Below are 14,044 nucleotides of genomic sequence, written 5' to 3' on the forward strand. Positions count from 1 at the left end.
TTTTCTAGGGTGTTAATCGTTTGCTCTTAAAATACAGGTTTTGGATTATATATAGGAAATGTAATCTGCCATTCTTATAAGCAGAATGCTTATGAAAAAATTCAGGGAGACATTTTCACGGAAAAATAAAGTAAAAAATTTACAGATATTCCTGTCTTTGCAGATTTCTTTCAGCAGCAGCAGTAGAAATATAGCACCTTTCCTCTTAAAAATCTGTTTTTTCTGAAGGTGTGCATGTTTTTCAGGACTTAGTTAATGTGCCACGGGGTGAATTGTTTATCTAATGTACCCTGGGGCTTTTATGTACAGTGAAATTATATAGATATATTCTCTGGAATGTAAGGGGTGTAAAATATATCTATAGGTAGTGCATTGTAATTCCAACTATTGTTCTTTCTCTTCCAGTGTCATCTTTCTTGCTTAATCCCCACAATCTCAATTTCCTTTTAAATATTGTCTAGAAAGATTGCACAGCTGTAATGCTATCATATTTTCATGCAGACTGATGGTGGTAAAGTGTTTTCTTATGCTTAGCATTTTTGCCTTTAAAAAACCAAAACCCCACCAAAAAAGACTTAAGCAAAATATACCATGTTCTTCCCATTGTGCTCCTTTCCCCCAGCTACTGTGGGTAGACATGCTTTTAGGCAGTGACTATCAGTCTTGCCTGGCATATACTTGACATTATTCTGCAGATTTTTCACTTTAACTTTTATGTTACTGTCACTCATTAGGAGATTTTTAAAATTATTTTTTACTGTTGCGGGTCACAGAGGCTTCTGCTAATGGCCATAAAGTAATCTGTAGGAATAAGGACTTCCTATTTTCACTTCCTGCCATTTCTAATGGTAAAGGATAAAATCTGTGCAATATTAAATTTTCCTTTTAAATATATTTTCCTTATTATTACTGATCTTTTTTTTTTAGTTACTTGGAGTAGATTTTATTTCTTACTTTTAGTATGTGAGCAAAAGGTTTCAATCCTGAAGAAATAGCTCTCCTGAACTAGATATTGGCCCCCAATTACTTGCATTTTGAGCTGCATTCTGAAATTCAAAATACAGAAATATCTAGATCCAAAGTGTAGCTCATCTTGTAAAGACAGAAGTTTTTACAGCTCTGGAATTTGAATCAGAGTTGTTTTAATGCCTTAATACTTCTTAATCCTCATGACAGTATTGAAGACTGCTCCGGTAGTACATTAACATGATTAACTTGTGTTGCATACACTTGGCTTCCTTTTGGTTAGCATCTACTTGGGCAGCGTACCTCTATTCCTCAGGCAGAAACATTTATCTACTGAAAATGGTAATCCAAGTCTCTATTAGTCTATCTTAATCCATTTCTTTAACTGTTTTTATCTTCTTAGAAAGAGCAATATGCTTTTTCTTTCTTTGTAAAGTTACGAAGCCATTTAAACCATCCTGGCTCTAAGTGTCTTTTAAGGATTCTACAGTAACAGAATAAAAAGGGTGTGAGTTATCTGTAGTGGCAAAGACATATCTGTCTTAGCACAATAGCAGAAAAGAAGCAGAAGTAGTGATACATAGAAACTGTGAGTCTTTAAAATTCTACGAGCCTTAGAGGAATGTATATGTGTGTTGATTTCTTCTGTGATGTTCTTAAGATAAAACAGGAACTCCATATTTTTTAATTCATTTCAGCTTATGAAGCAGGAAAATTTCCTTGGCAATCAGGGAATTAGAGATTCTGGGTGTTTGCAGTGGTCTGAACAGATCTGTAATGATGTGGGCATTGTTACGCATTTGAAATTACTTACCTCTGTATTGTTTACTATAATGAACTGGTCAATGAACATCACAAATTGTTTATCTATCTATATATATATCTTGACAGATTACTGTTTATGAAATCCATTTAGCAAGTGAAGTTTTCCCATAAGGATGAAAAATGAAGATTTTAAACAGATTGCTGGAGAGGCTCTAACTGCACCTAGAGAGTCAATGTAATAAAGGTTTCTCTATATTAATATTACAAAAACCATTTATCCTCACAAAATCAATATTGCAATTCATCTTGGCCCGACATTTCTCTTTCCATGTTTTAAAGTCTGTTTTCTTTGATTATATGTAATTCTCTTTTAATAAATCTCAAATATATTTGACTCAGAGTATCCTGATGAAGTAGCATATAACAAGAACGCTGAAAATATTCCTTACATGATTAAAAGTTTAAAAGAATTAATTTTTCTCTCTTTAATTGAATGAATCCTTAATCATGAACTGTGAATGAAAACAAAGCCAGTTCTAGCATTCTGCTGTTAAAGAAAACAATCTATGTGTCATCTTGACCCTAAAAATAAATGTGGGCAACCCTATGGAACTGGATATGGTGACATGCTTGCTGTTTACAGGATCAGGACCCTAATTCAGTATAGATGGAGAAAGGGAGCCTACACTTTAGAAGAAAATACAACTATTTCAAGTGAAAAGAAGCAGCCCCACCCTATCAGGCAGTGAAAAGTATTACTGTGCTATTACTGTGAATGTACGTGTATGTGAGTTTGATTGTCTCATGTGTGAATGATAATGAAAACTGGGATACTCAGGGGGCCCTGATTCATAAGACGTGCAGTAATATACAGGAGAGTGGGAAGAAAAGCTTGTCTCTTACTGTTTGTATACTGAGACTATTTTGTTACCCCCCAACTATATGTAATAAATATCACATAATCAAATTATGAAATAATAAAATATTGCATCGCTGAGCAAATAATTGTGCCTTCGTTTTTTCTTTAACTAAACCATTTTTTTTCAGTCATGGCATTTAAATAGTCTAAACAAAACCTCTATTTGAAGGGGGATTTGGATGCACTGTCTACAGATGAAAAGACTTAATACAGTTTGAAAAAATTGCCCTTTTCTCTTGACTATAAAAGAGCACAAACTACAGTACAGTGGTTTCTAAGAGAGAATGTATTTTATTTATTCCCTAAGGGATATTAGTCCATAAAACAAATTTGCAGCTTATTTTGCAGCTTTAGCTTTTATCAGCCTTTTTAAGGGTGTTGAATGATTACCCAGGAGATCACACAGCACGAGCTGCTGTGGAGTAAAGGAACTCTAATACAGATAGCTCTGTGATGGGTAGAAAATATATGTGAAGAGTTTTCTTAAACTTGGTTAAAAATCTGTCACATTTAATGTCTATTTCACTGATTATTGACCTGAATTTTCATGTCCTAATGTGAAAACATTTTCTACCACCCCTTCCATTTTCCTTTGCCATGAAAAGCCAACACCTAAATGATAACTGAACTCACTTTTATTTCTGCCTCCATACAGATAGGAAGAGATAGGCTAAAGTGATGGTGATAACTGGAAAAAATGTGAAGTAAATTGTGTAAAGGCACCACCACCTATTTCCTCAGATCTGGTGAAATTGGTCAAAGGGAGATAAGCAGAAAATAAACAATTCTAATCTAGTCTTAGAGCTAGCAGAGCAGAGGGGAAGTGGCAGGACTGCCTCTCCCTCCGATTCTTCCAAGGTCTTTCTGCTGCTTCATCATCTTGGGACCTGGCACCTGGAGTAATATAAGAATCCCTCTAGGCTAACCTTGTTTGGGCCTGAAAATGGGACTCAAAATTTTGCAGCTCAGGACAAGGGGAGTGATGTGCAGATTTTCTAGCATGCTTTAGCTGCACTGTACAGTCCAAAATTTCTCCCAGTTCTTGATTTTTCAAAACTCTTTTAAATTATACTCTGAAGTTCAATGTTTTTTTTTGTCATTGTTGACTTTTTCTGCTACAACAAATAATAGCAGTCTGTGGGTGTTATAAAAGTAGTTGCAGTAAAGAAAAAAATGCTTTGCTTAACTTCTGAGATTTTGCAAGTCTTTGAATATTTGCATAATCTGACATTGGTATCCCTGCTTTAAATGAGTGTCAGTGGAGAAATAATATAGCAAGTGAAAAACAAGTTCATTGCGAGAGGTTCCACATGCAAAAAACAAAGCATAAATTAGTGCTGAAAGTGCTGTACTGATGCCACGGAGATTTACAGAATTGAAATGTGGCATTTGTATGAACTGATGCTTTTATTTTATTTTTTTTAATTTAACAAATAGTTTAATTTAAACATCTAGTTAAGTATCCTTTTTAGTTAATTCCATTTTGTCTATCAGGCAGCAAGGAAATGTGCTTTCTGTTATAATAAGTTTTGCTTATCTTTGCTTTTTTTACTGTTTTAATCTGATATTTTTTCTCCACTTTTGTCTTTGCATTCTTTCTGCTTTATCTGCAGTTGTTTATTTTTGCAACTTCAAGTTGCCTCTGTTATAATAAATTATTAACTAATTTTCATTTTCAACGGAAGACTAGTTTCCTTTAAGTTAGAAAGTTGCCTATTTTGTGCAGAAACCTATGAAACTGGTAGCACGTGTAACCCTGAACTCTCTTGTTGTGCAAAAAAGATTGTATGGGTAAGAATTGCAAGACTGAGTGCATAATGTGGTTATAACCAAACATCATTATGCATTTGATATGTGGATCAATGTATTTAATAGATCTTTAATTTTGAGCAGTTTTTGTATAAATCAGAACATTATTCTGGCACTGAGATTTTAATTTTTATAATGGGCATCTTTTTTAAGTTACTTTTTTAACAGGCTAATGGATTTTCTGCTGTGTTTCAGGCTATTTCACTGTTTATGATTTTTAAATTATGTTACACAAGAATCTTCTAAACAAAATCCTACTGTGCTTAAGTGCTAATGTGTTTTGATCACTTACTTGATTTGTTTTTGTTTATAGATGTCAGCACTGTAATTGTCATCCTGCAGGAGCCATTAGTGCAACTTGTCATCTTGTTACTGGACAGTGTGTTTGTAAACAGTTTGTAACTGGCTTGAAATGTGACAACTGTGTTCCCGATGCTAGTAATTTGGATGTCCACAACCTATTTGGCTGCAGTAAAAGTAAGTGGATGTTAGGTCCTAAAAGCATGTATTTCGAATTAATGTTTCGTTATCGATTTAGCGAGCATTAAAATAGTTCATCAGTACTAAAACTGGGTTTGGCTTTTTTTTCCCTTCATATTTCTTGCCCTTAGTTTAGGTGTTTTTCATGACATGTATCTTAGGAGTGTTTTCTGTTGTGATGTACAGACTGCTTAGTATCATTCACACAGCTTACACTTACCAGTCTAACCCACTTGAGAAGTAATGGCCCATAGTTCCCTTGCACTTCTTACCACTTTCTTTGCAGTGGCAAAAGTATAGTTCACCTTTTAGTCACATTAATAGAATAGTATTTGTACAGCTTACGGCTTAGCCCCCTGTCTTACCATTGACAGGAGGCAGAAGTCTTGCCTTCTGAAGGTCAGAAAATCACAAGATTTGTGATTAATTCGAAATCTGCTCCTCAGTGCAACATAACTTTGCCTGTCTCCTCATGGAGTTGTTTGTTGTTGTTGTTGTTGTCCTGCCAGTTTGGGAAAATATGTGATGTGGTGTAACTGAGCATTATAAACTGGGATGTGTGAGGCTTAGCTAATGCTGTGTTGATGGCCGCATCCTGAGTTGTACTGAGTCACGTTGCAATGGAACACCTGCACTTCTGCCTTTGCAGGGAGTCTGGATGTGAAGAGATGGCAAGACTTTGTGTCGTAACTGGTCAAAATTGAATGTTCTGATTTGCTCACTGGTTCACTGTCTCTATACTAGCAGGGATTTTAAAGAAGGAGAGGAAAGGTATATTTAATAAGAAGATTCATATTTTAAGTTGTCTTCAATTCTGTGTTTGGAAAAAAAGCTTTGAGGACATCATACCATGCAATGCCAAACTCTATGGGTAGGACCTGAGCTAACTGTGAAAAAGTTGTGTTACGTTTCTGTGGTACGCTCTACTGCCATATGCAGTTAACAGCCCAGTCTTAAAAGTCACATAACCAGTTAATGAGGTACTCTGCAGATGCTAATTGGTCATTTCTGTTAGCAGACCTAATTAATAATGGCCTGACCAGACGTATAGTGAGAGTTAGCTCATGTAGCCACATGTAATGCAACAACAACGTTAGATGTTCCCAAGTAATCTCTGCAGTGTGTTTCTGGACCCTTTTTCAACAAAATACGTTTCTGTATTTTGCACAGGCATTTAGGCGTGATATATCATTGTGATATGCACATACTGTGGACTTGCAAGCAGAGATATACATGCACAAAGAGTTTGTTTACAAGGACCCTTTGATTCTTATTTGTATTTGGATTGTAAATCCCTTTGAATTCTGAATAATATGTACTGCAGAATGCACAATACTATAAATGGGATAGAACAAAGATACTGTTTCCAGAGGTGATTGTTCTCAAAGTTTGGAATTGTTTAAGATACAATTTTGTATTGTTCTTCCCCTTACTCTTCTGTAGAACATATAGTGTCTATTCATTGGGCAGATCGTTGATTGGTTGTTGTTTCTTTTAAAAATGTAGGATGTTTCAACGGAATGTATAATAATAATATATGGCACTTTTATGATGCTGTTCATCTTCAAAGTGCTTTACAAACATAAACCAACCTACTTATTTATGTTGGGATATACATTGGATAAAGGTCAATGGCAATTCAACTATAAAATTGATTAATAATAACATGACATAGATAAATAATATCATAGATTTTAGTTAGAAAAAATACATCAGGCAGTATTCTAAATGACATGCGGAGTCCTCTTCTGGACATAAGTGATATAGCAATTGCTGTCTTCTGATTATTCATACCAAAATACTTGTTGCACGGATACGGAACTTTGACTTGCTTTGATATTTGTGATTATTTTCATAGCAATACAGTATTTTTTGATACACATCATTACTTGTCTTCGCTTTTAATAACAAATGTAAGCTGCTATCACTATGCAACTAATATTTTTTAATGTAAAGACCTATTTTCAGTTTTTCTGCTCAACAATATCTTAGATACACTATAAACAATTCTGAAATACAATACTTTGCTTACACATCTAAAATGTAAAACAGCAAATATGGGAATAATATGTGATAGTGAGAGACTACTCACCAGAAAATAAAGGTTATGCCAGTCAATTAGTTTGATTGCTCTGGTATTGTATGCATGTATTATATGGAGGAAACCTTCTAAAAATGTCAGGGATTTAGGATTCTTAAACTTGACTGCTTTAGACTCTTTAACATATATTCACTTCCTAACTCAGCTGAACTCAAAAACTCTAGATTGGCAGCAAAACAACGTATGCTTTCTAATTGGAGATGAAGATGATGAAGATTGTGTCCTGTTCAATGCAATGGATTCTAGAAATATTTTCTGCTACTTCTTGGCTGAGAGACTGCAGAAGGAAAAGGGTTTTTCATTATCTTATTCTAAGTAAAGAGCTTCAATTCATATTTTACGTATATATTAAAAACCCATCTGTAATGACACCCGCTGATGTTGGTGTAATTCTCTACATCTATCCCGTGTGTGAATTGAGGTCCTCGTGTCATTTCCCATTTGTAACTTCACTCTTTGCTTCTTATCTCCTGTTAGTTTGGCTGAACAGATTTTGATAATTATCTTTTGGTGATTTGTGTACATTAAGCAAATATCCACACAACAGAGATGATGATCATTTATAAATAGAAGGAGAAAAAAAATAACAAAAAGTTATGTTTCTAATGTTTGTATTTTTCTATACTGCTAAATATAAGGGAGAAAAGAATGGTTTTGTATCTAGTACATGGTAGCTTGCTCCATGTATTGATTTCTGTACTTCCCCCTCTATTCTTACTCTGGGCAAAATGATGTCCTGTAGATCCCTTGTTTACCCTCCCTTGGCAAAGAGGGTAGGGAAATAGCACAGTCTGACTTTGAGTCATCCTATAGCAATTACTAGCTGCCAAAGGAGACCAGAGTTGTCCAGTGCTAATGCATGGTATAGGGAGGGTCAGAGAGTAATGCACACACCGAGTATAGTATAACACTCTGAGTGGGGATCTCATAGCAGGATATGGACTCATGCTCTGACTTAAATAACATAAATGTATTTATGTGCACATATACATATGTATGGATACATATGTATCTATGAATATACATTTTTTTTCCTGTGTGATAGCCATATCTTATAAAGAACCATGATCATACATTTAAATTACAAAAGGGACATAGGAGAAACTTTGACCAACCTTTCTAATAGTGAGAGACTTTTGGCCAGTGAACTTCAGGCTTGTTTTTGTCTTTACAGATAGTAGTGCAATTAAGTAACGTTTGTTCTGAAGTTAATGGAGGTGATAGCAGAGTAATATTTTGGTAAATAAGAATATCAAGCCTATTTCTTAAAATGTTAAGATGCCTCACTCTCATTGATTTAAATTTCATTGGAAACAAATAGAAGTGAATTGCCTAAATAACCTTCACAATCTGCCCCTTTGTTTTATGTCATTTAATTAGATAGGCTTATTGTAACACTTCAGTAAAATGTGTAGTTAGTTAGTCTTTCCATTTCTATTTTATTAGAGGAAGTTTATGCCTGGCCTATGCTAAAATTGAATGAATCTTCTGAAAAAAAAAAAAATTATAATTGAACTATAGACTTCAGTAATGCAACCAGATAAATATGTTCCCTTTTTATAGAGGTCTTGAAATACATTTGGATTAAAAAAAAAAAAAAAAGGCAGAAATATGTGTTTGGAAAATTGTGGTGTATTTGCTTTAATTTTGGGAGGCAGGAATTTAGGGCAGGAATTAATTTGTCATTTGTTTTAATGTGTACGTTTGTTTGATGTACTTGAATAACAAGCTTTCTTGGAGAGCGTTTGGATGGATCAGTTCCATTTATGAATGTCTTGCCTGAGTGATTGTACGTTTACATACAGCTTTTCTTTGAAGAAAAAATACCTTTTTCTTTACATTTTTATTTGTGTAATTATTGATTACCTTCATTATTAAATACTATGGTTTTGTATATGTGTTTTAGCTCCATTACAGCAACCGCCTCCTACGGGAGAAGTTCTCAATTCCTCTGTTATCAGTCTTTCATGGAGTTCTCCTGACTCTCCAAATTCTAACCGGCTTACTTATCTGCTGTATAGGGATGAGGCTGAAATTTATGCAGTTGAAGACTATTACCCCTATAGTAAGTGTTTATAAAATAATCAAAGTTTTTGTGTGCATGTGTAAATGTATTGTGTATATATTTCTGTAATTTTTCTTAATTATTTCTGCCTTCTGTCATTATCATCCTTTGTGATTTTGAACACTTTATTTTCCTTTAGTGGGTCATTGATCTGTTATTAATGTTTCTTGAAAGAAATTAACACCCTGGACAAAAATCAGCAAAGTGAAACACACAAAATGGCTGACAATTTTTTACTTTTGAATCTAAAACACCTTACTAAAAGCATTCCCTGCAAAAATACACAGGCTACAAAATCTAAGAAACGCACTTCTAAAATCCTGGATAAAGAATTAGGGTGAATGGAATAGACCATAAAGTGCTTAAACTTTTTTTTTTTTTTTTTTATCCTCCTGGTTTTTAAACTGTTAACAGATTAGGAAAGCTTTTTATGGTCTAACTTTTAGCACCTTCTGTTAAGCTATCAGCGTAGCTCCTGGTTTGCCTTTTGCAGCACTACTTTCTTGATGTTGAGGCTTGCAAAGGGATCCTCAGAAGGCAGTCCTCGAGGATTTGGCACTCTGTCCTAGATGGAAAGGCCGTTTTGTGCTAATATTGATCCTCTTATCAAAGAAAAGGAGATTTGGATTCTGATTTTACATATATACATACACAAGTGTTTTTTAAAAGGACAGATATGGTTTAATAGCCCTAAACTTAGATTTCTCTTCTAGCAGCTTCTTTGCTGCATTTTCATACCAAAGAAGCTTCAATATTTTGCAGAAGTGAAGTCTTTCTAATTGTTGGTATGTACCCTGGAGTTTGTGTGGAAGACATTCAGTAGAAGGACAGATCATATGGTTTATCTATTTTTTTATTTTATTTTATTTGATGTTCTGGTGCATTCTGCTTTGTTACAATTGATTACTATATGTGGCTTATGCTTGAATGGGATACTCTGCACTACGTACTGTGAAGAAAGATATGCAACCCATGCATGGGATTAAGTGACTGAGAGGAGAGAAAGAAAAATTACAATAAAAAAAAATGTAGAGCGAATAGAAAATATGCTAATTCCTTATTTGTTTTAAAAGTCTAAATTTAGTAAAAATATTATTTCAAAAGTAACACTGTTATATATATTGTCTTAAATTTGTGCTCTGTAATGCAATAAACTCAGAGTGTATTGTTAAGGATGTTATTTCATGACTCCACTTACATACTTTATAGAGAGTGAAAAAATCTGAATGTATTTAGCTGGATAATGAGACTATCATGTTTCTATTTAATAAAACTTTGAATTTATGAAAACAGAGACTTGGTTTAAAAAGGCATTTTTGACATTTTCTGACAAAAAAAAATCTAATTTCTAAAAATTAAATTAATTCTAAAAATTTAATTCATTTCTAATTAATGATGTGAAATCATCCGCTGGCCTTTGAATGCCAAAAATACTTTTTTAATGCCATCAGAACTTTGTTTTATTTTAAGAAAAATTAGTTTATTACTTTTTTCTCAGTGTAGTGTAGAATTTATAATGCTTATGATATATCCTGTGAATGCAACAGAATAATGAATGTTACCTTATGACTAAATGAGAGTTTTATCAAAACAATGAACTTTCCAAGGAAAAAATAAGAATAATCCTCTAAATTGTACTGGAGATCTGGCTGATACTATTGCAAAATGCCCAATTAAAACACTGTTTTGCTAACTGCTCTCAGAAAACAGAGGCTCAGTAGATACCAGTCTGTCTTAAGGCTAAAGTGAAATACTTGCTCTAAAATGTGGGGGGAAAATAGCAAGGGTACTTAAGATTCTAACTCCAAATCACACAGGTTCTAGCTTTATTTTTATTTTTTAATTTGTTTATTTTTATCTAGCCTATATTCCTATTGAAGTAAAACTTACCATCTAGTTATCAGTTGTTCATTGGCACTGAAAAAACTTGCCGGTTTCAATCCAATGTCTCGTAATGCACACAGATATTGCAAAAACCACTACTGCTGCTGACAGAGCCATTTTGGAACCTTGGCTAAAGTACCAGGGTTTAAAAGACTAGAAGATGAGATTACCCAGTCCCTTTACTGCTGAACTCCATTGACAAGTTTGTGATCATTGTGTGTAGTTGAAGTGCTTTAAGCAATTACTGGGCTGCTGCTTTTGTATTACAATGCCAAAGACTGAATATCTAGCAATACAGATTATTCTGTGGTGCTCTTTAAGTTGTACTTAGGGCTGTCTTGCTTGTGCAGGTGTACAGAGAGGACTTAGAAATAGATGCGTCCTCTCCGTTTGCTTTGAAGAAGTTTTAAGAGTATCCATGCTCTAGCATATAATATACTGTTCACTGTTTCTTAAACCAAAACTATGTATGATATTGTATATAAATTCATATTGTGCCATGGTATGCTAAGATGCATAGCTGCTTCTAGGATATACCCGAGAGGTATTCATGGTCATGGCTGCTAAAAAGCTATCTAAAGTAATGGAAAGTGAGAGGTGAGGAAGGTAAATACAGGCATCAGACCTTTTTAATAAGTATTTGTTTCATTCTTCATCCAAGATCAAGTGCTTTACAAATGAACTATTAAGCACTATTTTAGAAGTGAGGACATGAACACATAGAAAGGTCAAAGATTTGGTTTTATTCTATGAAATAAATGAAAAAAAGAGGTGTGAAAATTCATAGATTTTTTTTCTATATCAGCTCCACTAATATTGATGCTGATTTACATTTGAAATCATTATTTCCAAGCAAAGGATGAATAATAAGATAATTGTACTAATCTTGTTCATGATGAAAGCAGGAACTAGGAGGAATTTAGTGGAAAATCTGTTTCTCTGGTGTTGCCAATGTGCATTGGGAGATTTAAAAAAATAATAAAAATTGAGAAGTTACGATGATGATGATGATCTCAAGCAGAGCATGCAAACATGCATAAATATCTTACATATTGAGCTTGTTGGAAGGACCTTAAGTATACAAAGTCAGATTTTTAAAAAATGTGTTAGACTGATAAAATTTTCTTCTCACCTGTTTGTTTTAGGTATTCAGACCTTCATCGATACCACCTTATCTCCATATACCTTCTATTCTTACTACATCCAAGCCAGCAACATTCATGGTTCTACTAGAAGTGCCTCAGTGACATACAAAACAAAGTCTGGGACACCTACAGGAAGTTTGAATTTAACTCCAGTCTTTCCTGTTAGTCACCACTCTGTTTTACTTTACTGGACAGCCCCATCAAATGACTCTGGGCCCATCGAGAAATACATTTTGACATGTACTGGCTTGGTTGATCTTCAGCCTTGTGGCCAGTATGAAGGCTTAAAAACTTCAGCAATTATTTGGAATCTCATGCCATTTACAAAGTATGTTTTTTCTGTGCAAGCTTGTACTTCTGGAGGTTGCTTAAAGGGCCAGCCAGTGACAGTAATTACTGCACAAGCTCCTCCAGAAGGGCTGCTCCCACCGGTGATAAAAACCTTCAGCTCTACAGAACTGTCTGTGGAATGGTCACCACCTGAGAAACCAAATGGTAGGACATGCATTTATTTTCATAAATCAAAGATTTTGCAAAGAAAAATCAGTATTTTTCTCCAATTTGATTAGAATATCCTTAGCTGTGGGACATAAACTGAGAATAAAGTAAGGAATCATCTGAATTTGCCTGACACCACTAAATGTAGTGTTGGAGTCTGTTTTGTTATTTTGTAGTCCAGAACACTGATGTGCTGGATTCAGGATTTAGCCCTTAGATTCAGGATTTAGCCCTTAGTGGCATCTGCTGCATCAAAAAATCACATTTATAATTAAACATTTACAGTAAAATTAATTTTTTCCTAATTTGCCAAATAGGCTAGTTCAGACAGATGTGGTGATATTGCTGTATAAAGCATAAATAAGCAGGCAATAGTTATGAAAAGAATCTAAAAATTAACAGATAAATCCGTTTTTAAAACCATTCGTCATGTGTTGTAACTAATTCCATTACCAGTGTAACTTTGTTAGGGATTACGCTATTGCCAAGAGTTGCTGGTCTAACTTGCCTAATAATATTTTAGGTTTTTGAATCTGAGAACACAGCTGTTGTAGGATACTTTTGTGATGCCACAAATTTTACTGGTAAACAGTTTCTCTCTTGATATACATGCCATTGAGCTTTGTGATAAGCACTAATATTTGTGCATTCTAAACCAAGCCTTTTTATCTCTTCACAAAATGAGCCTATTTCTCCGTTCCCAAAATGAGCAGGTGTGTATTGGGAGCTTAGCGTTCTCTATGAACATCTTTGCTAGCTATTACCAGGTGAGACAGGATGAACGCCTGCACGAGAATGCCTCTAAGTTTTTAGAAGTGCCGTTCCTATAATACAGGCCATGAAAATGGCTGTCAATACTTGTGCCTCAATGTGTAGCATATATTGTTCATGGTTTCCTTCATAACAATTACTTGTGTGTAATTGCCAGTACAACAGGAAGTTTTATGCAATCCTCTTAAATTTCATTTCTGGTTAAATTTCCTGGAGTTTGCAAATGACAAACGAGAAGTTTTTAGAAGTTTGTCTTTAGGAGAAGTTTTTTCTCCTAAGCTGCCTCTCTGTTTCAGTGCATGATTACAGCCCCAAATATATGCATTATATGATAATTAACTTTATCTTCTGTCTTCAATACGTCTCATCTCTTTTCTTTTGGAAATCTCTAGTCAGCACTCTTGCACTCTGTTTGTGGAGCTAAACTGTTTCCGTGATCATGTATCTCTTCATACTGCAATGGTGAAGCCATTTTTGTTTCCAAAGTGCTGAGACCATTCCGTGTGCATAATAGGTTTACTCTGATGGACTCTCTCTCTCACACACAGATCTATGTATGTACACACTATCCAGCAGTTGTTTCTGAAATATTAGTATTTAATTCTCACTCAAAAAAAAGTCCCCTATCCATTGTGTAATAA

At 34.4% G+C, this 14,044-nt stretch overlaps 1 protein-coding gene across 1 annotated transcript in view; it reads left to right on the forward strand.

Moving 5' to 3' along the window:
* Positions 1-14,044, forward strand: part of USH2A (usherin) — a 422,856-nt gene that overhangs the window by 97,780 nt on the left and 311,032 nt on the right. Inside the window, 3 exon segments of the mRNA XM_050709829.1 lie at positions 4,773-4,936; positions 8,947-9,105; positions 12,135-12,629. Coding sequence (XP_050565786.1) covers positions 4,773-4,936; positions 8,947-9,105; positions 12,135-12,629 — 818 coding nt within the window.

This window comes from Cygnus atratus, chromosome 3 (genome assembly GCF_013377495.2).
Source record: "Cygnus atratus isolate AKBS03 ecotype Queensland, Australia chromosome 3, CAtr_DNAZoo_HiC_assembly, whole genome shotgun sequence".
NCBI classification, from domain to species: Eukaryota; Metazoa; Chordata; class Aves; order Anseriformes; family Anatidae; genus Cygnus; species Cygnus atratus.